The sequence below is a fragment of the Notothenia rossii genome (genome assembly GCF_949606895.1).
Source record: "Notothenia rossii genome assembly, chromosome: 3".
Taxonomy (NCBI): Eukaryota; Metazoa; Chordata; class Actinopteri; order Perciformes; family Nototheniidae; genus Notothenia; species Notothenia rossii.
The window spans coordinates 39,162,949-39,190,834 of NC_136901.1; the positions used below are offsets into that span (position 1 = coordinate 39,162,949).

General features: G+C 40.9%; 1 protein-coding gene across 2 annotated transcripts in view; it reads left to right on the top strand.

The window, feature by feature from the left end:
- The window catches only part of arhgap36 (Rho GTPase activating protein 36), a 76,194-nt gene that overhangs the window by 22,628 nt on the left and 25,680 nt on the right, over window positions 1-27,886 (top strand). Inside the window, exons 1-2 of one of the 2 annotated variants that reach the window (XM_079672191.1) lie at window positions 2,372-3,029; window positions 16,503-16,659. In XM_079672191.1, coding sequence (XP_079528317.1) covers window positions 16,524-16,659 — 136 coding nt within the window. In that variant the 5' untranslated portion in view covers window positions 2,372-3,029; window positions 16,503-16,523. Of the gene's footprint in view, window positions 1-2,371; window positions 3,030-16,502; window positions 16,660-27,886 lie in introns of those variants that run through there. The other variant, XM_079672192.1, reaches the window with a different exon arrangement.

Sequence of the window (27,886 nt, forward strand, 5' to 3'; positions counted from 1 at the left end):
AACGTGGAAGTTGTGTACAGAGTGTATCAGCCGACAGCTAAACGTAGCTCTACCCCTCTCTCAGCTTGACTGTTTATTTGACTGTCTGTTATCATCAGTTCCTGCAAAGCTCTAATGAAGTTAACAGCTAGCTGGAGAACATAGTGAAGCATTTAGCGGCTACATGGCAAATATTTCTATCAGGAGAGAAAAAAACAAAGCTGCACAACACATTGCATATACAATTCTATCTAATCTAATCTCTAATTCTTATTTCACCCACTTTTGAAATGTTTTAAAGTGATATGTTAGATGTTTTTTGTCAGCTTGAACTACTTCAAAGAAAAATGAATCCTGCTTTAAAGTTGTGTTTTTGGATTTGGATTATCTTCCTAAAAGCCGATGTTTTGAGAGGTTCAGGCTACGAGTAATCCAGTGGGTTGGAGTATGGTGCTGCAGATTTGAGGCCGAAGCTGCTTTTTAAAGGCAAACTAGAATATGTTGATGGTGCGTTACGAAAAAAGGGGAAAGAAAGAGACTTTTAAAGGGCATCTTGCAGGTTTTTATTTTTTCTACATTTATGCTTAAACTTGCTTGAAGATTACAATTAAAAAAGTGAATGTAGGATTTGATATGTTTTACAAGACATAAGGGCAGGAATTCAGAGGGAAAGGAGCAATTTTGAGCTCTGCTCTTAAAAACGGCTTTTTTTTAAGGTCATACGTCAAACGCGTCATATTACATCACGCAAGGGACACATCTCCGCTCTCTGACCGCGGGTATAGTAGAGTTGCGTTGAGTAGAGCGGTTGTGTTTTAAGGAGCTGGTATTTTTTGGTAGTTTTACATTGTATTTCACCATTTGTAATCATGGTGCAGTATTGTGTTGGTGCAGGTTGCACAAATACCAGCCTGTCAGGACATCGAGTCCACAGTAAAAAGGACCGGAGCTAGCGTTCGTTCCTGGGTGCGTTGTGCATCCAGCTCCCTGCAGCACATACTCTCCACAGCTTTATCAGGAAACTGTATTACTTCTCTCCCGCCCCCCTTCGCTGCTCTCTCTCTCTCCCCTCCGGTACATGGCACCGTAAGACATAGTGTGGAGTTGCATGAGGTAAAGCTGTGGTGGCTGTACTGCTCCAGCCGTCTCCTTTGTTTTTGTTCGTTTCCCCCTATCTGTGTTGTTTGTGTGGGCGTGGTGGCTGTCACTCCTGGCTCCCGGCTCAACCTTCACTCACCTGTTGCAATCAGCTGTGCACCCTCCCCGACTACACGCCTGCTTTCCATCCATCAAGCCATTTACAACGGCATATCAACGGAGGCTCCACAACCTTTCTCCGCCAGATCGTCAAGTATCAGCCGTATCTCGCGTCTCTCCTCCGGTACACAGCACCGTAGTGTGGAGTTTTATTAGGTAACGCGAGATACGGCTGATACTTGGGCATTACTTTCTGTTATGGATCAGTATCAACATTCCTGCCAGTAACGTTACTATATTATCAATGCTACTTTAGTTATAGCCTGATATATGATAGGTAACTTTACAATGTTGTGATGTGACGTTATCTAACATTCTGTAGCTAACGCCGGTCACTCACCAAGATAGCTGCCCAGTTCTCCTCTGGTTCTCCTCACACCACAGCTCCATTTCTCTCCGATGGCCGTTATTTCTTCTAATCTTTGGCTGCTCCTGGTCTCTTGGGCGCCTAGCAGGCTCATAATTATAAGGTTGTGGTCCGTCATATGCATTCGAATATTCATGTTCAACTTCTTCTGTGTCGAAACTAGCATTGGGATCCATGTTTATTAATACGTTACACCGGCCGCTCTCCCCCTTGTGTCCCCCGTGTTACGTCACACGCGGGAGGTCACGTGCCGAGGCTTTTTTATGCGGAAGTGAACATTTCTTACAAAAACGACGCCAGATGTCACTGTAGTGTATATTTCTGTATATTTTTTTGAAAATCTAGTGTATTCATCATTTTCCAACACACTTATTCACAGGTGTCTTTAACCTGGAAGTTGCTCTTTAAAGACATTTATTCTCACAGTCTAATGTTTGTACTCCTCCTTCTGTCTGTCCTTTTTATAGAGCCTTTATCCCTTTGTTTTAATCCTCACCCCAGTACCCTTTCCTCCCTCCTTTCCTCCCTCCCTACCTACAAACCTTTTGGCCTCCTTTTCTTCTGCCCTCCTCTCCTTCATTCTCATACTCTATTCTCTCCCTCCCAACCTATTCTTCCTTCCTTCCTTCCTTCCTTCCTTCCTTCCTATCTCCTCTACTTCCTTATACCTTTCTCGTCTTCCTTCCTTTCCTCTTACTCTCCACTCCCTTCTACCTTTCTGCCTCCTTCCTTCCTTCCTTCCTTCCTTCCTTCCTTACCCTTTTCTTCCACCAGACCTACTTTTCCTCTGTGTCCTTTTGTAATCTTTCCTCACTTCCTCCCTTCCTTATTCCTATTACCCCATCCCACAATCCTAATGTTCATGTCCCCTATTTCCTCCTTTACCTTGTCTTTCACCCTCTCATCCACTTCCTTTTTTGGCCTCCTTACTTCCTTTTCTTGTTCCCTTTCTCCTCCTTTCATTCCTCTATCCATCCCTCTTCCACTTTTCAGATCCTTTCCTCCATTCTTTACAGCATCCTTATACCTCAACTTCTCCCTTCCTAAGTCTTGTACCCTTCCCTTCAACCTTTTCCCACTTTTCCCACATCTTTCTGCTTCCTTCTCTCCTTTTCCTTTTTCCTTCTCCTATAACGTTCCCTTCCTTCCCTCTCTCTTGTGTTTATGTTCTCATCTCCTGGAAGTAAAGCCAGTATGCTCCTCCTCCTCTTCCTCCTCCTCCTCTCTCTTAATCTACATCACTCCCTCTTTCTCTCTAACTCCCCCTCTCACTTACTCCTTTACCTCAGAGCTGCTGCTACTCTCATTCAGCTCAGAGATGCATTCGAGTGTCGGAACAAAATCTGGATAAACAAACCTGAGGAATTTGCAGCGACTGATTTGAGGGGATTCAAATTTTTAAAGAGGAAGTGACACCCCAACACAGGTACTGTGTGTGTGTGTGTGTGTGTGTGTGTGTGTGTGTGTGTGTGTGTGTGTGTGTGTGTGTGTGTGTGTGTGTGTGTGTGTGTGTGTGTGTGTGTGTGTGTGTGTGTGTGTGTGTGTGTGTGTGTGTGTGTGTGTGTGTGTGTGTGTGTGTGTGTGTGTGTGTGTGTGTGTGTAGTGCACTTACACTCAGGTGTTATCTGTCTGCTGTGTGGTTCTTACAGCTGCTATGTGTTGTATTCACTGTCAAAAAGAAGTGAATGGAAGAGGTTTGAAGTGCAAGTCTGAAACTGAGCTCTACAGAAATATAGCCTGCAGTGTTCAGGCTGCGCAGCAGAGAATACTTCAGTGACATTAGTGATCTATGGTGCTAAACCTCACTGAATTCAAAGCATTTTTGGATCATTTTTTTTGCCTAAATCTACAATATAGCAACACTAAAGAAACAATGGTAAGAGTTCAAGATACATTTTGAAGTTAGAACACTTAGAAAAGGTTCATTCATTCCCACAAAGTGTTTTCTTGGATGTAAAACAAGATGTATTTGTTTATGTCTGTCTGCAGCAGATGTCTTTTAAAAGCTTTTGGACCTCTAGGTGCACTCTTGGTTAAAATAAAGTCAGTGAAACTTAAAATCGTTATTAGGAAAGTTTACGCAGGGATCTTGGATCTCACGCTCCTTAAATGTCACATATCTTGCCAAAAATCTAGTTTATAGGAGTTGTTTACAGATGAACGGTTGCTTATACTGAGTGGAAGTGGATCGGGATAGTTGTGACACATTGACATTTAGGGAAACACTTAATACAAGTCAGAATTTCTTGCTTTTGTTGTTGGAACATCCTTTGAAGTCTATATACACTTTGTAAACTGACCTGTCATTAAGTTACAGACAGCAGTGTGTGTGTGTGTGTGTGTGTGTGTGTGTGTGTGTGTGTGTGTGTGTGTGTGTGTGTGTGTGTGTGTGTGTGTGTGTGTGTGTGTGTGTGTGTGTGTGTGTGTGTGTGTGTGTGTGTGTGTGTGTGTGTGTGTGTGTGTGTGTGTGTGTGTGTGTGTGTGTGTGTGTGTGTGTGTGTGTGTGTGTGTGTGTGTGTGTGTGTGTGTGTGTGTGTGTGTGTGTGTGTGTGTGTGTGTGTGTGTGTGTGTGTGATCCCAGAAAACTCTGAGTGTGAGGTTACAAGTTTAGTAGTGACACCATGCTGCTTCTTTAGCTCTGCCAAGGGACCTATTAGTGCTCCCTGCTGTTTACGTGTGTGTGTGTGTGTGTGTGTGTGTGTGTGTGTGTGTGTGCGTGTGTCGTCATTGTTGGCCTGAATGAGTAAGCACCTATCCACACTAATGCTTTGGAGGCTCAGCGTTGATGTGTTTTTCCTAAAGAAGCCGATCGCGGCTCCTGATTAATTAATGAAAACAAAACGTGGAGCCGAATAATGTTCCTTCATTAGAGACAATCAGGGCGCCACGGCAGGAATTGAGCACATTATTTATGTGAAAAACTGAAAAAGAAAAAATGAATTTGAGTTCACGTTTGAATGAATGTAATGGGAACTTTATCTCGGCTCTATTGTTCTTATTTTCAGGTGTATGTCAGTATGGAGTGTCTCTACTTTAAAGAGTCCTCTCCTGCTGATGTTCAGGTGTATATCAGTATGTAGTGTCTCTACTTTAAAGAGTCCTCTCCTGCTGATGTTCAGGTGTATATCAGTATGTAGTGTCTCTACTTTAAAGAGTCCTCTCCTGCTGATGTTCAGGTGTATATCAGTATAGAGTGTCTCTACTTTAAAGAGTCCTCTCCTGCTGATGTTCAGGTGTATATCAGTATGTAGTGTCTCTACTTTACTTTAAAGAGTCCTCTCATGCTGATGTTCAGGTGTATATCAGTATGTAGTGTCTCTACTTTAAAGAGTCCTCTCCTGCTGATGTTCAGGTGTATATCAGTATGTAGTGTCTCTACTTTAAAGAGTCCTCTCCTGCTGATGTTCAGGTGTATATCAGTATGTAGTGTCTCTACTTTAAAGAGTCATTCCTGCTGATGTTCAGGTGTATATCAGTATGTAGTGTCTCTACTTTAAAGAGTCCTCTCCTGCTGATGTTCAGGTGTATATCAGTCTGTAGTGTCTCTACTTTAAAGAGTAATTCCTGCTGATGTTCAGCTGTATATCAGTATGTCGTGTCTCTACTTTAAAGAGTCCTCTCCTGCTGATGTTCAGGTGTATATCAGTATGTAGTGTCTCTACTTTAAAGAGTCCTCTCCTGCTGATGTTCAGGTGTATATCAGTATGTAGTGTCTCTACTGGGACATGTCTCCATGCTTTAATATTCAAAAAGCTCTTTATTTGTCTCATACTGCCTGTGCTGCAGCACCTCTTTTCACCCTCTGTCTGAAACCAGAGCCCAGTCTGCTCTGATTGGTCAGCTTGCCGGCTCTGTTGGGATTGGTCAACCGCTTAGAGATGTCCCGCCCCTCATCACGTACAATGTGTTGGAGCGCCAGCCAATAGAAGCACAAGTGATACAGTGTGATGTCACTATGTTGGAGTGTTGGAGAGAAACTCACAGGGATTTGAGCCTTTTGCAGACCATTTTCATGCACTAAAACGTATACAACACACACTACAAGAAAGGTAAACCCCAAAAAATCAGAATAGATTGCCTCTAAGTCAAAAAAAATAAACAACCAGAAAGCAAAAGAAGACTTTAAGTGCTGATGGGAGAAAGGATAAAGCAGGTCACAGTTTGTGCTCCAGTGGTTTATCTTTACTCTGATGCAGAGTCTGTATAAAGAGCTGAGTGTCAACGTATTGTACGTCACCAACGAAGCAGTAAAAGCCTCCAGGGCAGCGAGAGGAAGTGTTTGGAACTGGGAAAACATGGTGAATGCTGGGAAATCCGTTTCCCCAGAGAACAAAGTACTCTGTGTGATTTCCTACTAAGAGATTATGACAGTTCCTTAAGTTTAAGGGTCATTTTTGGACTAAGAAGAGGAGAAATTGTCGTGTTTTATCAGGGTATCACCATTAAGAAACTAAATGGTTCCTTTGAGTGTTAACTTAATTATGGTGTTAATATCAATAAGGATGCTGTTTATGTCTTTTATTAAACTGTATGTATTCTATGAGAAATATAGATCAATATATAAATTGAAAGTCCTTCAAAATTGCCTCATAAGGACAACAATATTTGACAACCCTGTCTCCTTGAAAACAGAAAATAGGTTTTATAGACATTAATTGTTCCCTTATTTAAATGTCTTGTCATGATCATGAAGTAATATGTGTAATAAAAGTATTTACCAAGTCCCAAAATGTTTTAAACATCACTTACGCTCATTTATTTTACCTACAATTCACTAAAAGCAGCTAAGGCATTACAGTACATTACATGTCGCTTTTATCCAAAGCGACTTACATACATTCAATACTGTAGTCAATCCCCACAGGAGAAATTTGGGGTGAAGTGTCTCAGGGACACAACGACATGCTGACTGCAGTGGGACTCAAACTTGCTACCCCCTGATTCCAAGTCCAGCACACTATCCACTGCGCCACAGCCTCCAAGGGCCTGATTTCAAGTTAAAGGCGACACGACATTGTTCCTATATTATCATTCTACTGAAACTATAATATTTCTTATCTAAAGTGCTTATGTTGCCTAAACAGAAACAAACGAGGGGCTCACGATGCAAACACATCCAGGGCCGTGGGAAGTAGGGGTGCTGAGGGTGCTGCAGCACCCCCTGGTGGAGGACAGGGGATCTGCACTTCCACAAGATATAATAAAAAAAAAACGAATTTTCAGCCTTGATGTAACAACATTCATAATTAAGTAAAGATAACACCCTTTTCACCCCGATTACATTTTCCATTTGCCCTGTACGATGGGCGCTGTAAGTGATGAAAGTGGGGGATGTTGGCTTAGCAGGCGCCCGCAGCTCACAGCCAAAGTGAGAGAGATAGAGAGAGGGGATACCGCGGTACCGGCGGGGATTGCTGTTAGCTTCTGCTGCGCTAACGGATATAAGAAGCTGTTTCTACAATAATGTGGAGGGAGAGTCCTCTCCTGTCAGACTGAGAGGCTCAGTGAGGTAAATTACTCTGAGGGCTTAGATAGTTCACTGTAGACTAAGTTATATCAGTGGGTCTCAAACGTTTTGATCACAATTTATGCAAACAAATATTTCCAAGGCACACCTTTATAATTATTAGGATAAATAAAAACAGGTTTGAAATCATCCCAATGTATACTATAGGACAGTAAACCAAAAATATCGTTTAAAACTGGAGAGATTTTAAAATATACATAAATAAATGTTAACTGGTAAAATAAGATATGAATGAACAACACAAATAAAATAAGTTACATGTATTTGTTATTGGCTATGGTAGGTTATTGGAAATGTTCACATACATACTTATTTGATTAATAAAATGCAAACCGATCTTTTTCATATGGGTGTTTAGAGTTGTACCCCCTAGATCAGTCTCTAATTGGGCGCTCAAAGTGCACCAGATTGAAGCATTTTACTTTAAAATATTTTAAAAAATCTTCTCGGGGGGACACCGCCGGACCCCCCTAGAGGATGTGAAGTCCACCCCCCAATTAAAACATGTTATAATATATAATAAATGTGAAGCCTTGTTATATAAGCTGTCCACCATGTCAATATATTTCTCTTTTTGCAGTGTATTGGTCTTTTGTAGAGGTTTTTCATTGCCAGCTAAAATCTTGCCTATAGGGCAGCACATTGGTCAGAACCAGCCCTGGTGTCATCCCCACAGCACCCCCCATTTGAAACATGTTCCCACGGCTATGAACACATCTGTAATGTCAAAGAAAGTCCTGAACGCTTTCAACACCAACGACCCTCAAATCAACCTAATCCAGTCCTTACCTCACACATAATACGAAAAATGACTATTATATAAATGTTATTTCTGGTAAAGGTTTCCCAGCATCGATAATATCCGTAATGAGCTTCAGATGAAAGAATGACTGCTTTTTATAGCTTTTGTTTTAGAGCAGCGTATCAGTCGCTCTCTCATTTGCACTGAACTGAACTTTCGGCAACAGTTCTAAATTGGTTTGAATCCTACTTAAAGACCAGAAACAACTTTGTTTCTATGGGTAAATACACATCTGAGTTGACAAATATGACATGTGGGGTTCCTCAAGGCTCTATCCTGGGGCCTCTCCTCTTTAACCTCTACATGCTACCACTGGCTCAGATAATGAAAAACAACAAAATAAGGCAAGATGAAAGACTGAGGTTAATAATGAAACACAAACAAATGAATATTCACAATCACCTGATGGAGAGGTGAGGAAGAAATGCAAACAGAGAGAAGGGAAGGAAATAAGTCGTTGAGGGCCGAGAGAGATTTAAAAACGGTGAAAAAGTCAATGGGCTTTTGTGTTTTGGAGATAAGGAGTGGAAGTTAAAAATAGCAACATCTGGTAGCTAGTACCTTCTTAGTTTATCCCTTCATCAGATATGAAAGTACATAACACACATGCAAACACTCTTCTTTCTGTTGCACATATTAACAACATTTCTCGCTTAATAATACCATTTTATTTTCTTTACTAAAAGCGGCACAAAGACAACACGGTGCAAGATGAAAGCAGGTGTTCTCTGTGTGGTTCAGTTCGTCCCTGATTGTAATTGCTCCTCCGTTAAATGTCTTAAACTACCTGTTGTTCTAACTTTAATTTAACAAATGATGTGTGGCATTCCTCTGTCCAGATCTCATCTCAATCCCATTTATTCTGAGACGATAAGCCATGAATAACATCTGGAAGTGGTGAAAAAGAACATGGCGATGCATTCAATAGAGTCATAGCATTGCACCTGGAAGATTTACCACATCTTGTAGTATCCAACCAAGAAAAATCAATACAAACGGACGTCTGTTTTTTTATTATACGTGTATAAAACGTACATTTTAGAAACAATAGCGTCTTTTGATTTCATATTTATTCAAAAGTAGTTGAACTTGTTTTTGTTCTTCATACCCCATTTCCTCATTTCTCCTGTATGATTTTGTCTGTGGTTTCCCTTCCTTCTTCGTAGTATAGACTACAATTGTTGAATGTCTGACAGTCAATGCAAGATGGTCACCAATTTGGAAAACCAGCCAAATGTGGTCAAATCTTCAATCCTTGTTGTGTTTCCTTGACATTAACAATACTTTATGTTGACGCCGCCACAAACCACATATCCAGTTCAATGTGGAGCCATCTTGGTGATTTACTGTTTTAAATGACAGCGTTTCCATGTTTTGATTTCACATATCTGCAATATTTCCACCACAAAAATGAGCAAAACAAAGAGATCAAACAACACTGTTCAAAGCGCATTATCCACAGTGGAGCAAATCGGGCGTATGAGAGTGTCTCAGCGTTTACTGATCCTCAGGACAAATGATTAAACTCCTATAATGTGATCACAGGGTGTGAAAACACATTGACAGATAAATCAGTTCGTCCGTTAGAGTCCGTTAGAGTCCTTCAGAGTCCTTCAAAGTCCGTTAGAGTCCTTTAGAGTCCTTCAGAGTCCTTCAAAGTCCGTTAGAGTCTGTTAGAGTCCTTCAGAGTCCTTCAGAGTCCGTTAGAGTCCGTTAGAGTCCTTCAGAGTCCTTAAGAGTCCGTTAGAGTCCGTTAGTCCTTTTGAGTCCGTTAGAGTCCGTTAGAGTCCGTGTGAGAAACATTTTTGATTTTTAATTGGGGGGGTGTTGCCCAACACAGACATTGACAGATAAATCAAAATGTTGTGGGGAACACTCATCACATTTAATGTAAATGAACACTTGATGATCTCAGTTTTTTCTTCCTGGGTCAAACAAACAGATTATAGCCTCTTGATAGTTTGCAGGAAGACGTTTTATTATCTTCAAAGATGCTAAAAAGATCTTTACCATGCATTTGAAACCTCAATTTCTCTTCATTCTTCTGCAACTTGAACTACGGAGACGCCCCATTCTCTTACAATATTAGTTTATATTAAGATTTGGGTTGGGAAGGTTCATTTAAAGAGGCGTAGAAGCAGTGAAATATCAAATTTGAGTACTTTCTTTCACACAAATATACACATCTGTTGCAGAGAAAGATCATTTAAACTGGATAATGTAAAGGTTTACTTTCTGTATATAGACTGAGCATGAGTCACGACACTTATCCTAAATGTCACGTCCTCCCCTCAACATTTCACACGACAACTGTTGTTTTTTCCACTGTTTTCTTTGAGACATTGTAGGTCCCTGCGGGCAACTTCCCTCCAGTTTCACCGCAGCACAATGCTCTGCTTACGTTTAGCATTAAGGCCGGAGCAATTTCCTCCAATCAGACCGTGCCGTGTGGTCTGAGGACGGCTCAATTATAGACACACACATGTGGAGGTTAAGGTTAGCATGCTAGGATGAATGAAGTGAAGGTTAAGATGTGGCTTGAGGCTGTTGGTTATGTGAAGATGGATTATATACTTTAAAGGCCTGCACATACGTATGGTTTGTCATCTTAAGTTACTTTAAAAAGCTTATGGAGGTGCTTTCAATGGTTCCTTTAAGGTCAGACTATGACTTTTGAAACTACGTATGTGTCTTTTTATATGAGATACTGAATTCACAAACACCCGATGGTTACTTTCTAATGTTGGCATGACTTTAATGAGTCAGTTTGCCGGTTTTATGACATGTAAACAATGTGAATTAAGGAATAGCAGTGTCCATTTGCAACTCACACACATTGACATTTCTCAAAAACTATTACATGTATTTGCAAGTATCTTAAAGTATATTCATAGGGCCTGTAATGTAATGCTCTTGATGGAGTGTCTTGCGTGTTTTCCTCATCATTGCTGTTAAAAAACCAATAAAGCTTTAAACAATATGACGATTATGTGCAAATATGCAGATTTTAAACCTTAACTCAAGGTGTCTGCTGATTGTTTTGTTAACTTCTTCTTCAGAAACTCCTCTAGGCTCTGCTCATGTGTTTTAATCGACCGTACAGATTTGATTTGCATCCATTCGTTGGAGAAGTAAGTGATATATGTTCCTTTTTTTAGGACTTACAGGAGCCATAGGAAATAAACCCGGAAGCTAGGAGAGTCTGCAGAATGATGGATAAAATGTATGAAAACATTTGAGACACAAACGTCATGCTAAAGGAAACAAGAAATCTGATGTGCACTTTGTTTTCACTGTTGCATGATGTGTATATGGATGTGATGAATAAGGGAAGTGCAGAGGTGGAAAAAGAGATCCAGGGTCTGTCCCCAAAGTGGCAAATATCTGCCGAGTCATTTGTTATTCACGTCTGCCGGCCTCTTAGTTCTGAAGCCATATAGAGGAACACATGCTGCGTCGTTGAGTTTCCTTCACGTTCAGTCTGAAACGTTTCAATCAGGGCTCGATGCCAACGGCAGGAAGCAGAGAGATTAGGTATAAAGCCTGGCGTGAGAGAGCAGAACATGTATTACAGAACACGATATTAACAGTAGTGGATTCTTGGGAAATGTTGAGAATTTTCTAAAAAGTTTACATTGTTCAAGCTATTACTAACCGTTTTAACCTCTTAAGCCCCACGGACCCGCCGAAGGGGTCGAAATCACAACATCTGCAAGTAAAAGTGTCTGAGGGCTTCTTAAGATTTAATAAACTCTGAGTGTTTCATATCTATGTAACGGGAAGAAACTCAGCTAACTGATTTTTTTTTTTTTAAACCTCAAAGCTAACACTGAGCCTCTGAATTAGCCACGGGCAAAAAAATATTAAGGCCGTTAGCACAGAACTCTAACTATACCGATCTATATACTTATTGGATCTATCTAAACAAGTTTAGATAACATCCTGAGAGTCCACAGATTATAGAAATATAAGAATCATCACTGAGCGATCAGAACTCGCGACAGGGGAAGCAAATACAGACAACACACAACGTAGCTTTAGGTAGCACAACATGAAGATATGCTCACCTTAGCTGTTATTCTGATCAAAAGTCGTTTTCAATGGCATTAAAACGAGAAAAAACGCGGCTGAAGGTTAATCCATAGGTTATAGCAATGTGTCTGTCACTTTGAAAAAATCCTTGATAATCCATAATTCAATTTTTATGCAAAAATCGGTCCCAAGTAAAGATTTAGGATCGATCTATTTCTGACATTTCCAACCGTCCTAACAACAGTTTTACAAATCTAGACAATTATTAGAGTCAATAAATAAGGAATAAAGTAGTGTTGGGGAGGAAGGAAGTGAGGAAGAGGGAGTAGAGGAGGAATTGGGGGAAAATAAAGAAGATAGGAAGATATTAAGGATAGAACAATGATGGTAGTGATTAAGGAAAAGGTAACAAAGGTGACAAGGAAGGAAGGGAAAAGAGTGAATGCAGCCCCTCGGCGTCTCGCTGTGTTTTGGATTCAGCCGATTTATTTTCATGCGTTTCTGCAAAATTCCTCAGACTCAATGTGCATGGTTTCTCAATGGGTTTCCAACACACACACACACATACACACACATACACACACACACACACACACACACACACACACACACACACACACACACACACACACACACACACACACACACACACACACACACACACACACACACACACTGAGGGATTAGCCTTTCCCTAACCCTTACCCTTACCCTAACCAAGTCTTCACCCTAAAATTAATCGTTCCACACACACACACACACACACACACACACACACACACAGAGATTAAAGCCAGATTTGTGTGTGACGGGGTGAAGTTGTGGTGAAACTATACCTCAGATGTGGAGTGTGTGTGTGTGTCTGCTTCTTGCTAACTTGTGACCGCTGCCTCTCTCCATCACACACACACACACACACACACACACACACACACACACACACACACACACACACACACACACACACACACACACACACACCCTCACCCTCTCACTCCGGTAATCACTCCGCTTTGTTTCCCCGTTTCCTCACCCTCTCTCAAAGCCTCTCGTTCTCTCTTTTGTCCGCTTAACTCCATCCTGTTGTTCATTATTCACTCTCTCACTCTCTCACTCTCTCACTCTCTCACTCTTACTGCTGTGTTATGGAGGAAGTATTCAGATCCTTAACGTAAGGGCTTAATAGTCCTTAGCAAATACAAAGGTGGAGCATTTGGTTTGTAAAAAAAGGTGGATAACTGCAGTATCAATTACCCTAGAGCCCATACAAAGTCAAACGTTATTCAAATATATCAACGTATTTCAATAAAAGCACTATATTTGACATTTCGACATCCCTTCAGTTTTATTGTCCGAGTTTATAGATTTTTTTTATCTTCACATGTTTCAATTCTAGTATTGTTCATTTCTACACTTTATTTTTTACTTATGTGCAAAGCCTTGTTTTGTTTTGCTGTTTTTTGTTCTGCTGCAACGCAAACATTTCACGATTTGGGATCAATACTCGTATCCATCTTACAGGTGGAACCATCACATGTTATTACTTGGAAACTCATTAAAATGATCAAAATAGTCACCAATTATTTGTATTTAATTTCTTCTAATTGACTCATAATGGACTTATCATTTGACGTGTACTTGCGTAAACTTTGGTGCACTTTAATTTCTTACAAAACATCAGGATTTGTACACTTTTAAATGTCATTTTTAAAGCAAGTTAAAGTACAATATCTCCCTCTGAAATGTAGCAGAGTAGAAATGTGGTGGCATGGAAAGAAAAGACTCAACTTAAGCACCTTAAATGTTTACTTACTGTGCTAAAGGAAAACAGTACGGGTCCATTTGAAGCCTCAGGCAAAGTGTGTGTGGCTTCTGTAGCGGGAAAACTTTAGCCTTTTTGATTAAAACAGAATGAGCTCCATTGGGAATCTGAATCAAATCCAGCTCGATTTGATGATTCCCTGGATCTCCTCCAATCTAAACAACTCCACTGTCTGCAGACTAATGCATCCACTCCTCTGTTTATTACAAGAACAGAGTCTTTCTTAAATAGAAATCACTTAGGAAAACATTGGCTAGTTTACACAACGTCCAACTGTCCACTTGGGAGCATTTCAGAATATTTCACAGGACTAAGCAAGTTTCCTTTTTGGTTTATTTGTATTGTATTTTTCGTGTTGCATGACAGCGTTTCAGCAGATTTCACAAGACCCCCGAGACCCCGCAGTAAACACTGGAGCATGGGAGTGTGAGCTACACTTTCTAGCCTTTTTTTTAAAAAGCTTTGGACCTTTTCCCATTGTGGTATTCAGCTAAAAGGACATGCATGGATGTAAACATGTGTCTTTAAATGTAATTAACTGAAAAATACCGTGAGATATGATCACAATTCTACCGAAAACGTACCGAAACCTTGATTTTTAGAATATATATATATAAGTCTCTACATTATATGTGACATTTACATTTTAGCAAAAATCAATCAATCAATGTTTATTTATATAGCCCAATATCACAAATGTTACATTTGTCTCAGTGGACTTCACAGTTTGTACAGAATATCAGTATGACAATACGACACCCTCTGTCCTTAGACCCTCTGTCCTTAGACCCTCACATCGTACAAGGGAAAACTTCTGGAGAAAACCCACAGTTTAAAGGGGAACATGGGAGAAACCTCAGGGAGAGTAACAGAGGAGGGATCCCTCTCCCAGGACGGACAGACGTGCAATAGATGCCGTGTGTAAATTGAAAAGATAATACATTTTACAACATAGGTTGACCAAATGTTTGGAAATGCATGTGTCTATAATAAGAGGATGAATCCATGAGGATGTCAACAATCCTGTGGGAGCCATCAGGGAAGTAGTATGATGAGAGTCAGGCAACACATTTTTAAAGTTGTGGACCTTATCCCATTGTTGTCTTTAGCAAATATAACATGCATGGATGTAAACATGTGTCTTTAGATGTCATTTACTGAAAAAGGCCGTGACATATGATCACAATTCTACCGAAAAAGTACTGAAACGTTGATTTTTTGAATATTGCGTCTACAGTATGTGTGTCTGACTTCAATTCAAAGATGTAATGTCGTATGCACATAAGCTACTGTGTAGAAATGCCCGAGCTTAAAGAGAACAACGTGAGTAGAGTTTTGGACAACAATTAACGCTTTTTGTTATCCAAGGTTTGAAGAAGGCATGCATTTTGGGTAAATAAAAACAAATAATGTATGAATGAATTATTACAAACGAAAGCAAGGACTACAAACTGATCTTAAAACCAAAAAAGACCGGTGTTAAAACAAAAATATAATATATATAAATTGACTGCATAATCAACAAAGAGCAGGCTAACGTGCATTTTCTTAAGAGACGTATACAGCAACAAGCAGTTCATTGCGATACAAGGCTATTTCAGGGATTTGCAAATACGTTGGGACACCTGTAAGAGATGTTTGAAAGAAGAAGACAAATCAAAGCAGGAGCATCCGATCCATTATCCTAAATGTTGGTATGTGTTAATTTCAAGAACAATGAATCCAAAATGATAAGAATCCACAATTTTAGTAAAACTCAGTGGAGTGTAATGAAATGAAGGTGTTGAGAAGACACATACATTATATTGCTTTATACATACATCTGAATGATACTACAGAGTAACTATCAGAGAGGAATAATTGTGAATAAACGAAGGAACTGAGTGTTGAGAAAGATATTAGATTGCTTCATACCAGTGTTCATTTCGTCAACGAAAACTATGACGAAAAATGTTCGTCAACAACCATTTTTACATGACTAAGACGAGACGATGGCGAGCTAAAAATAGATTCTTTATAACGAAAACTATGACGAAATGTATATTTAGTTTTCGTTGACGAGACGAGACGGGACTAAGGTGTTAATGGTGGACTATCGGACATTCAAAATGCAGCATATTTTCCCCCAAGTGTCCATCTTGTCTGTCACAATGCATCTTACATTTCTAACTTGCAATATCATTATTTCCGCTCTCTTCACTCCAGAAGAGCGATCTCCCTGTGTCTCTCTGTGTGCGGGGGGCGGGGCCTAACATACATGCTGCAGCGGACACAGAGATCTGCCGGGGACGGCGCGTTCAGAGAGTGTAGAGACACATTTTAACTAAAATGTAATTTTTCATCGACTAAAAGTTGACTAAAACGTTTTGAGTTTTCGTCGACTAAAACTAGACTAAAACTACGAAGAATAGGAAGGACTAAAATGTGACTAAAACTAATAACAATTTTCGTCTAAAGACTAAGACTAAGACTAAATCAAAAACAGCTGCCAAAATTAACACTGCTTCATACATGCAGACTAACTATCAACAAATGCACGAGAGGAATGATGATGACTACATGAACTCAAAACCTCCGTCATTACGTCCCACAGTCTGACGTCACATATGAGAGGGAGTGGGAACTTGATGGTCTGTTGATAATGTTCCCTGATTGTTTCTCCTTTCATGCTCTGGTTTCTGGTTGAATAACGTCTGATAATCATCCCTTTCTTCAGGGGGACCACACGTGGGCCACCATGTTGGGTCAGAGCTTTCGTCTGCAGCCGGTTCCGATCCAGAGTCTGTCGGAGCTGGAGAGAGCCCGGCTGCAGGAAGTGGCTCTGTATCACCTGGAGGAGAGGGACCTGGAATTCAAGATCAGCATCCCCAAAGGTACGGGAACGTTTCCTCACTTCTGTACGTCGCTCGTTACATTTTTGGGATTATTTGAAGCTAACGCAGTACTCGCCTCCGAACTGTTGGTGACAGGGCGTTCAGTGCAACACAAAAACGTCCCAACTTGGGATCAATAAAGTACTTTCTTATCTTTCTTATGTTATCTTATCTGGAGATCCTTAATGCTGCTTCCCTGGACATCTTCAAGTCTTCATTAAAAACTCACCTGTTCTCCATGGCCTTTGACCCCTAAACCATCACAGTCCCCCTGCTAACCCTAACCCTATTATTTGCCCTTCTTGTTTGTTTTTTTATTTGTTTCAAACACCGATTTTAACCCCCGCCTCCTAAATGAACTCGGTCTATTGGCGCGTTCACACCGGAGTACTTTTCCCGAGATGGTTCATCAGAACTCAGATATATTTGCATTCACACCAAAAAGCCCCCTGAACTAAATTAGTTCATCAGGACCATTTTTACCCCCTTTTCAGTTCCTGATAGAGGGCAGGGACTTTCGTGGGAGAAAAGGGTTCCTATGTGTGATTGGCTGGGCAGAAGGCAAACCACGCCCCGTAAAACTCCCAAAAAGTTTTGTAGAGCCGCCATTATTATTATCCTCGCATTAGCATTATTAGCATTAGCATTAGCCCTGCGCAGAAACGCAGAGAGACTAACTTATGGCAACACAAAATAAAACATGGGAGCGGTGGAGATGAGGAGGTGTCGGCGTTCTGCCGATTTACTCGGAAGGCTTCAGTAGAAGCTGCTGGGAGTCCCAGCAGCTTCTACTGAAGCCAGTCCCCAACTCCGGGGACTTCCGGCCGGGGACTTCGGGTGGCAATATACACCGTGAAGTTGTGTGCGGCCTGCCAGTAAACCCAAAGCAATTGAAGAATCCACCCTCAGGAACTTATTGCGGTGTGAACGTGATCTGCTCTTAGTTCATCAGAACTAAAGAGTTCTGATGAACTGAGTTCTCATGAACTATTGTGGGAAAATAACTTTGTGTGAACGCCCCTTATGTGAGTTTATAGAACTCAGTATATTCTCACGTAAGGTATCGTAAGAAACACCTACTTACAATGCATCAAAACACACTTCGTGACATTTTAATAGAAGTTTGTTTTCATTTAGATGCAGATAAAAGTTGGTTTTAGTAACACCATCGATCAGGAGTTAACAGTAGCATCTTAATACGATTAAACATTTACCAAACTGATGAGAAGAATTCAACGAAAAACCTGGCTGTTTGAAAACTAATGTTCATTAAGGAGTTTGTATATCCTTTTGGTTGACTGCACTTATTGTGAGTTACTTTAATAAAAAGTGTCAGATAAATGAAGTGTAATGCAACGTTTTAGACTTGTTTTTCAAAGTTTTAAGAAGTTTTGTTATTGATTACCTGCCTTTAGCGATTTGGATGCAACCCATCAAGGTTCAAAGGGAATGATTCAACTTAAAAGAAACAATACATCATGTGTAATTTAAGTGTTAGAAGTTCTGTTCTCAGATTTTGGCATTTGGAAAGGGCTACGTTAACCATTTTCGTTTCCCTCCATTTTTGGTGTTATGCTAAGCTAACCAGCTATTAGCTTCCTGTTAAGCGTACAAACATTGCTAGTGGTATCAATATTCTCTTCTATCTCTTGAAAAGAAAGCAACTTATGTATTTAGAAAGTTTCAAACTATGTATTTAAGAGTTACCTGCCAAATGGAAACCTTTTTGAATTCAAGAAACACCTGGCTTGGTCTTCTGTGTGTAATACCTTTACATACATACATACATACAACATAACAACTTTAGCATTCAACTTTCTTGAAAAAGATATGCTGTCGGAGAATCCAGGCATGTTTGAAGACTTTTATAGCATCTTAGAAAACATTTAGACCAATCAACAATTCAAATTGTAGCAGAAAAACTTGGAAAAAACTCTAAAAGAGGTCAAGAAGCAAACCCGCTCTGCTCAAAATCAAAAATGTGAGTCTTCTTTGTGATATCTTTACATATAAACAAAGACATACAACTAAACCACCTTCTAATTTCTTGAAGTCTTGTTGCTGCCGGCGAACCCAGGCATGTTTGAAGACTTGTGTCGCATCTTAGAATCAATTTAGACCAATCAACAATTCAAATTATACCACAAAAGCTTGTCCTCTCAGACTTTGGAGAACCCATTCATGTCAGTAATATGATGTTTCTTGATGGATGTCTCCACTTCCAATGCTTGCCTTGGTTGTCTTGGAGAGCAGAGGTTAGAGCAACAAGCCTGTAGCGTTGGTTAGAAGATGTTCCTCAGTGTTTCATCCCCCTCCTCCCGTAAAAAGCCAAGGTTGAGCGGAGCCATAACAGTGTGTGAGTGAATCTGAGGAATGAGTGTGTGGCGCTGAGGATCAAGTCTCTCCGGTCAAAGACAACATTCTCCACACATGTGTAAGCAATCTGAGCTGTGAGTTATGATAAAGGAGGGCAGAGGGCCTTCCGCGTGTCTTAGTAGATATCTCAAGTTAAGATGCTTAAAGGATGACCGATGTTCTGACGAGGAGGGTTTAAAAGCGTCTCCTCGATCTTTGCTCTTTACCTGATATGGACATATATGAGTAATCCCATGAGACCCGGAAGTTAGCATCGCTCCGGTTCCCTGGACCGAAAGATAATGGGATTTTTCCACTGGTTCTTGGATTATTGCAGAACACAGCTTTGTGGCAAACGAGAGTTTCTTATATGTATACATTGGGTTCAATAAGATAACCTAAACAAAGGAACATTTTTAAGCTTAAATGCATTTGAGTGAAAAGCTAACTGGCCAGCTAGTGTAAAAGCCAGTCCAAAACACTCAAAAATAATTACTATCATCCAATATTGTTTTAACTACATCATAACTAACTTATAATGCATTCATAACCGTACAATGCTGTTGTAATTTCATTGTACGGCCCCAAAAAACATTACACCACATATTTAAGTAAAACATGTGATTAAATTCACTCATTATATTTCCTATAGTGAAGACAGTGGATCATTACGTTATCTGACTATAATAGACTAATATTAGAATACAATTTCCCCCAAAAAAGTTTTAAATTATTGTTACAGTAGATGAAGGGGGTGGGGCATCTAAAGTCAAAGATGAATCTTGATTGGGCCAAATTTGACCCCGAGTCATCCACAACAATTCTGCTGGGTCTCCCCGGACCCTAACACCAAATTTTACACTTTTTTTTTTTAGAGACCTTCAGACTTGGCTTAAATTGTCAAAATCAGTTCTGTAGTGTTTCTATAGCTGTTGTGGAGGATATCATGAAGCCTTGTTCCGATACAAAAAACTAAAGCGTAGTTATTATATCATTTTAACTTGAAACGGGTCACGGGAGACCCCGACACAACATAAGGGATAAGGTAATTTAGGTCTCTAATGTTCCTTATTTTAGGAATCTAACAAACAGTTTATTCCAGGCAGTAACCCCTGGATAAGAGGGAACCAAAAGTGCAAAAATGCTGACAGATGTGGGGTTTTAAGAGGCGTGGCTTTAAGGTTTCTGTTGATAAGTGCAGGATTATTTCACAGGCTTTCACACAAAAAACATCTTTCTCTCTCTGAGTGAGAAAAGGTTGTCTCACTGCCATATCAGCATCGGAGTTACATCACATCCTGTACAGTTGGATGTCACTTTGATAGCAGCAGGAAATCCCTCAACACTTTGCCGCTGCAGCCATTCCTCTTGGATCTGCTCGCTGCTTTGAACCCATTGTTTTTATGCATTCTTATCCGTCTGCAATCTAAAAAAATCCAGCCAAGAAAGAAAAAGATATCTCCACCGACACGCCGGAGTAAATCTTTCAAACACCTCGCTGTCTGCAGACGGGGAGGTTTCTGCTCCTGTCCATTGGGTCTGGAGGAGTCGCTGATGTCGGGAGGATAACCGTATCGAGGCTGATGCGAAGAAATAAACACTGCTGATTTTAGTGTGTGTGTGTGTGTGTGTGTGTGTGTGTGTGTGTGTGTGTGTGTGTGTGTGTGTGTGTGTGTGTGTGTGTGTGTGTGTGTGTGTGTGTGTGTGTGTGTGTGTGTGTGTGTGTGTGTGTGTGTGTGTGTGTGTGTGTGTGTGTGTGTGTGTGTGTGTGTGTGTGTGTGTGTGTGTGTGTGTGTGTGTGTGTGTGTGTGTGTGTGTGTGTGTGTGTGTGTGTGTGTGTGTGTGTGTGTGTGTGTGTGTGTGTGTGTGTGTGTGTCTCTCTGTCTGTCTGTCTGTGTGTGTGTGTGTGTGTCTCTCTGTCTGTCTGTGTGTGTGTGTGTGTCTCTCTGTCTGTCTGTGTGTGTGTGTGTGTGTCTGTGTGTGTGTGTGTGTGTGTGTGTGTGTTCTCCTATGCGACCAGTTTTTAAGCTGCTTTTCTCAGACTCGACGGCTCTTGCCCATGATGTTATTATCTTTTAGGGTTTTAAAACCTGCTCAACCTTTGTCCACCTTGCTTATCACTACAAATATATATTTTCCTTACTTTCTGTACATTTTTCTCCAAACCCACAAAGAAACTGAATCTTTAACGTCACTTCTAGAGTTTTCTTATGTGTTGAAAGCATGTTCTTACCCAAAAACATTTAAAATGCTTATTTTTGTATTGTGTTTCTAAACAAACATGTCAAACCTGCATGCGTTACATCCATGTTTGCTAGCTTACATCTTCTTCTCCTTCTTTTGCTGCTTTAACCCTCCTGTTGTCTTCGGGTCAAATTTGACCGATATACTACTTTCATCAATCATAACCTTTTTGTTTTACATTCGATTGCATTAAGGCTTTATGATATCCTTCACAGTAGACATTTGAACATATACAATTGCTGATCACCACTTTCATTGCATTTTGGATGATTTAGTCAACTTTGTAACACCCATGGTGTTCCCGGTCAAACATTAGTAACCAACCGGATCAGATAAAACACACACACACACACACACACACACACACACACACACACACACACACACACACACACACACACACACACACACACACACACACACACACACACACACACACACATACTCTAGATGTGTTCCCCCGCCCCCTTATGTGCCCATCCCCCCATGTGAATCACACCTGGCACACACATACACACAGAACAATTTGATACATTTCCCGCTCTTATGTGCCCCTCCCCCCAAATGGATCACACCTGGCACACGCAATACATGTTCAGTGTCTGTTCTTTGTATATTCACTGCAGTTTTTCATGTATACCAGTAGTCTGGTACAATATGTACAGTTTGAAAGGGTGATAAATGACATTTGGTGATGATTAATGGTTTTTGTGTTAATGTAATAGCAGTTAAAACAGAACCAGTCAAATTTGACAGAGAACACCAAAGTAAGGGGGGGGGGGAACGAAGACAATAGGAGGGTTAATTGGTGCATTACTCCACCTGTAGATAGATACAAAATTCAAAGCCATGCAACACATCTGGATCTCCTCATTCATGTGATGATGCACACAACAAATAAGGAACAAATGGAATAAAACCGTGGCTTGTACTGTAGCACTACTTTGGCTGGAAAAAAACCTCAAATGAACTTATTATATCTAACGCTGATTAACAGATGTAAACACAACCTTAGGATCTTCCCTTTCTTAATTGATAGTGTCTCAAGGGATTACATGTAGGTGAATCTCTCTTTAATTGGTGGAAACAAGTTATCGAGTCAGGGCAGCATCCTGTGAGACTCCACTCATCCCCGCTCTCCTCACTTTCGGGAAGTCTTCGTATTTTCTCATATAACCTTTAGGGATGAATGTATACTCTATTCCCATCAGGTCAGGGTTCACCTACACTGTTAGACTCATGGGAAAACACATCATTCATCATTCACTGATTGTTCATTGTTTCCCTGCATTCAAATCAAGGAATAGATACCCCCGCATATTATAGACGGAACAATCTGGGATGTTTGGGAAGATGCCATGTGTTCCCTAATAGGAAACAGCCTCAGCCTTAAATTAATGATGTGTAAACACCAGTTTGACTTACCCCCCCAAAAAAGGCCTTTAACCTACTTAAATCTCGTCTCAGAGGGAGCATGAAGAAAACACGCATTCATACAACCTCTGATTCCATTAAAAGTGAAGTAGTTTAGGGTAACTTAATAACAAATGTATCAACAGAAGTAAACACTATTTGTTGAGATAATACTAAACGTTGGCAAATAGACTTTTATGTGAAGCTTTCTGGTAAAAAAATGTATGAAGCTAAGCTAACCCTAACCTATGAGGGTCACACGTAACCTCTCACAAGCCCACTTGACCCCTCCCCTGACCCCTCTGCTGGGATCCCGTTGCCCGGCCGGCCCTCTCCGGGGTTCAGCTCGCCTCAAGACCATGACTCTGGCTCCAGCTGCCCCACCCACTGAGACCCAGAATCCCATTCTTCTGCTGACTTCTCTTACCTCATTCACACCAACGCAACTCCGGTCCAAGCTCCGTGCTAGAGCTTTCCAGGTTCAGAACCGGTTCTTCGGTTTAGCTCCGGCTCTTTTCACACTGCCCAGAGTCCGACTGGTGCTGCGTCATTGCGTCATCGTTTGCGTCATGACGTAACCGTTTGCGTCATGACGTAACCGTTTGCGTGCCTGCTTCATAAAGCCAAACCGCACGGAAACCCCTCACAGCTGACACCGACAACAACAACAATGGCCGATTGTGCTCCAGCTTCCTCTGTACCTCTTCAGAAGACCAGATTCCCAGTAGGTAGCTGGTCTCTTCAGTGGACCACTGCTGCTTGTTAAGTTTCTCCATCGTTGTGTACAAACTGGATAAAACGCCAGCTTTTTGTTGTTGTTCAGGAGTTGATCCCGCCCCCCCTGCCCCTGCCCCTGCCCCCGCCTCGACGTAAGCGTGACGTATGTGGTGCTTTTGCTCTGGCCGGACAATTTTTTGTTGCTCGAAACAAACCGGATTCCGGAGCTAAGAGGCTGCTCCGCTGCGGTGTGAACAGGAAAACCCGGTGCTTTTCAAGCTCCAGCTCCGAACCGGCCCTGAAACACCGTTGGTGTGAATGAGGTATCTGAGGACCATAGCCCAGGATCCCCTCAGCCTACAACCAGTCACAAGCACACACACTTTCCAGAATTGGTCCAAACACCTTTAAAAACTCATATTTGACCTTATGTCGAATAACACACACACACACCCATCCACAGATCCTTAGGCCCGTGCAACTTATTCTCAACCGTGAACCCAAAACCCGATCCAACGCACAAACCTAACCCTAACCCTAACCCTTAAACTGACAGTGATGACATTTTCTTTATAACGTTTCTTATTTTTTCATCTCTTGTCATCTATTTCCTTGTGCTCCTGCAACAACGTAATTATCCAATAGAGGCTTATCTAATTTACATAAGGGATAATTACTGTGTTAGCATTTGCACAATGCTGACAGATCTCTCATTGGCTTAAAAACAAAAAATGTTGTACGCCACTTAACGCAGGGATTTGCTAATTAACATCCACGCCTTTAGCAGTTCTTAGACTCTATAGCATGTGATGTCTTTACGTTGAAAGTTTACAGATGTCATGAACGCAGGAACAGTCTGAATCTACTGTACAGACAGAGCGGTGTGAGGAAGTGTAGGAACATCCATCCTCAGTTTCTCCCCTGAGGTTAAATCATGTCCCAGCAACATATCCCGCCACTTTACTTCTTCTCAAGGTTCAAGGTTCAAGGTTCAAGGTTCAAGGTTCTTTATTGTCAAACTAACATAGCTACAGAGTAATTATGTCGTTGAAAATCTTAGGTCACAGGCTTCTCCAACAATGCAACACAATAATACAGATAAGCAGACAATATTAAAATATTAGAAAAAAGCAAGTGGAATAGTGCAATACGAGTCTATTAGATAATAGATACATAATTACTAAGCAGCAGATGCATGTTATGAAATTGTTTCTTTACTTCAGTTTGTGCATCACTCTTTCCATTACGAATATCTTTCTTCACCGTATCCCAGTCTTTCCTCCTCTTCATCGCTCACTCTCTTCACTTTTTGTCTATTTACCTCCTTCAAATGCAATAAACCCTTTCACTTTCTCGTGCAAACACACTATTCTTTTTTTATTCAGCGTTTCACATGTATACAATCGTAGACAATACATTATTCTCTGTAAGCCTTCTGTAGCTTACAGTGAAATCACAAATCAAACATATTTGTGGATAACACAGAGAGGCCTCACTGACCTTCAAACCGTTACCTCCTGCCATGCATTAAACCCCTTCACTTACTCGTGCAAACACACGATTCTTTACACCTTCATGGCCTCAGTTATGGTGTTTAATAGCAGTGGTGGAATACATATGTATTCATTTACTTAGGTACACGATCTGAGATACTTTACTTGAGTGCATTCGTGCATGCCACGGCGTGTTAGTTCGTTTCTTTGGCGCAGTGCAGGAAATTCTTTGTGAAGCGTGTCAGAAGTTCTTCGGACGATTTTGTTCTTATTTGGTGTTTTTGAGAGTTCATTCTCATGCCCCATTCTCTGAAAGGCTGCTCCACAGGGACTGAGAACGAACTCTCCGCTGCCTCTGATCTTCTGTCTGTCTTCAACTCTCTCTGGCTTTTTTTTTCCGAACAGAGTTCATCAGTTTCTTAACCTAATATATTCCTAGTCTAATCTACTGCATGTGTGTTTAAGTAGAAGTAAAAAACCTTACATCAAGCATCTTTGAAGCATCCTAAAGTTAAAATATGTCATATTGAAATTATACGTTTCGCCATTTCGCCTACACTAACATAAATGATTTAAAAACGGCAGGAATGTGCATTATAATCAGTGGCGGCGCCAGAGTATTTGTGTTGGGTAATCTATGGCAGGGCTAACCCATACAGTGGTGGGCCCAAATCAGTATTTGCAATGTAATTACACCACACGTGAGGTTTAGATTATTGCCCTGTCTCAATCAAAATGTAACTGTATGAAATAAAACGGCATATTTGTCTTTTAGTAAATAAAAAGGGATCACTGTGAACGTGACGTATGATAGCACACGTTGAAGATCCAATGGGGATACTGAATGGCGGTTCCAATTGATCTCAATCAGTAAGGCATGACGCAGACCCAACGTTTCGTTTCGTATTGGCTGTAGGTCTATTCAAATTGCATTCGGAGGCATTTTGATCTGACCGCAGCCGCGCTGATATTATAACGCCAGATAATTTCCACACCTTTAGTGTATAAAACTCCCCCACTCCTTAGACTATTCCTTGCACCCCTCTTCTAGCATAAACCCGAATGGTCTAATCCATATTGCGTCAGTAACTTGCACTTGTTGTAACAGCAGGATCAGTTTGTGTGTTGTGGACATGACCCGTATATTTTCGCAAGCCGTGTTCTCAACATTTTGCTTATTATTTAATTTAATTTGCTTACTTTAAAATAATTGTTCATGGTGGGGCTAAGCCATTTCGTGGTGGCTGTAACCTACCCCAGCAATACCCTGGCACCACCACTGATTATAAAGTACTTGGGCTGTTTTCACTCCATGTGTTTGCCTTGATCTGTCATTTTAGCTCTCTGTGCATTATGTAATAATACACACACACACACACACACACACACACACACACACACACACACACACACACACACACACACACACACACACACACACACACACACACACACACACACACACACACACACACACACACACACACACACACACACACACACACACACTCTCTCTCTGAGGGATTAGCCTTTCCTGGAGGTGGCGTGTGTGTGATGGGAGGAGCCGTGCGCTTTGGAAATAAACTTTAATTTCCTGCAGTCATGGGAATTTGACCCTTTTATCCCGACATGCTTACACACACATTCACTACGATGAAAATACTTTTTCTTCTCTTACGTTTTAATTACGTTCTCTCTCATCTGTGATTAAGGGGCAAATAAGAAAATCTTTTCTATATTTAGAGCCCCAAGATATTCTGGTTTGAGATTTTTTTTTTGCGATGCCGGGAACTCCGATGGTTCCTTAATAGGGAAAAGACCCCGATGTTGAATTAATGATTTCTAAACACTGGCTTGGTAACCCAAACAATGGCCCCGTCCATGTAAATCCATTCAGAGGAGGAGGAGGATGTGGAGCTCGTAAAACAGAAACACACACCGTTAAAACACAGACACAGAAAAATGCTGCTGCATAATATGCCCTCTCAACATTACCCACTATATTTAGGCATTGTTTTCTGCTATTAAACTCCACTGTAGATGCCACTGATTTCAATGTGTGGCTGGTAATCCTCAGGAATGTGGAGTAAACACCAAACAAACAAGCAATGCTGGTTTTCAAACAGTCAAACTGAGATTCAATTGCAAATGTGTCCTATTCTGCTAATTTTCAGGATCATACTTGTATGTAGTGTCGCTACTTTAAAGAGTCCTCTCCTGCTGATGTTCAGGTGTACATCAGTATGTAGTGTCTCTACTTTAAAGAGTCCTCTCCTGCTGATGTTCAGGTGTATATCAGTATGTAGTGTCTCTACTTTAAAGAGTCCTCTCCTGCTGATGTTCAGGTGTATATCAGTATGTAGTGTCTCTACTTTAAAGAGTCCTCTCCTGCTGATGTTCAGGTGTATATCAGTATGTAGTGTCTCTACTTTAAAGAGTCCTCTCCTGCTGATGTTCAGGTGTATATCAGTATGTAGTGTCTCTACTTTAAAGAGTCCTCTCCTGCTGATGTTCAGGTGTATATCAGTATGTAGTGTCTCTACTTTAAAGAGTCCTCTCCTGCTGATGTTCAGGTGTATATCAGTATGAAGTGTCTCTACTTTAAAGAGTTATCTCCGGCTGATGTTCAGGTGTATATCAGTATGTAGTGTCTCTACTTTAAAGAGTCCTCTCCTGCTGATGTTCAGGTGTATATCAGTATGTAGTGTCTCTACTTTAAAGAGTCCTCTCCTGCTGATGTTCGGGTGTACATCAGTATATAGTGTCTCTACTTTAAAGAGTCCTCTCCTGCTGATGTTCAGGTGTATATCAGTATGTAGTGTCTCTACTTTAAAGAGTCCTCTCCTGCTGATGTCCAGGTGTATATCAGTATGTAGTGTCTCTACTTTAAAGAGTCCTCTCCTGCTGATGTTCAGGTGTATATCAGTATGTCGTGTCTCTACTTTAAAGAGTCCTCTCCTGCTGATGTTCAGGTGTATATCAGTATGTCGTGTCTCTACTTTAAA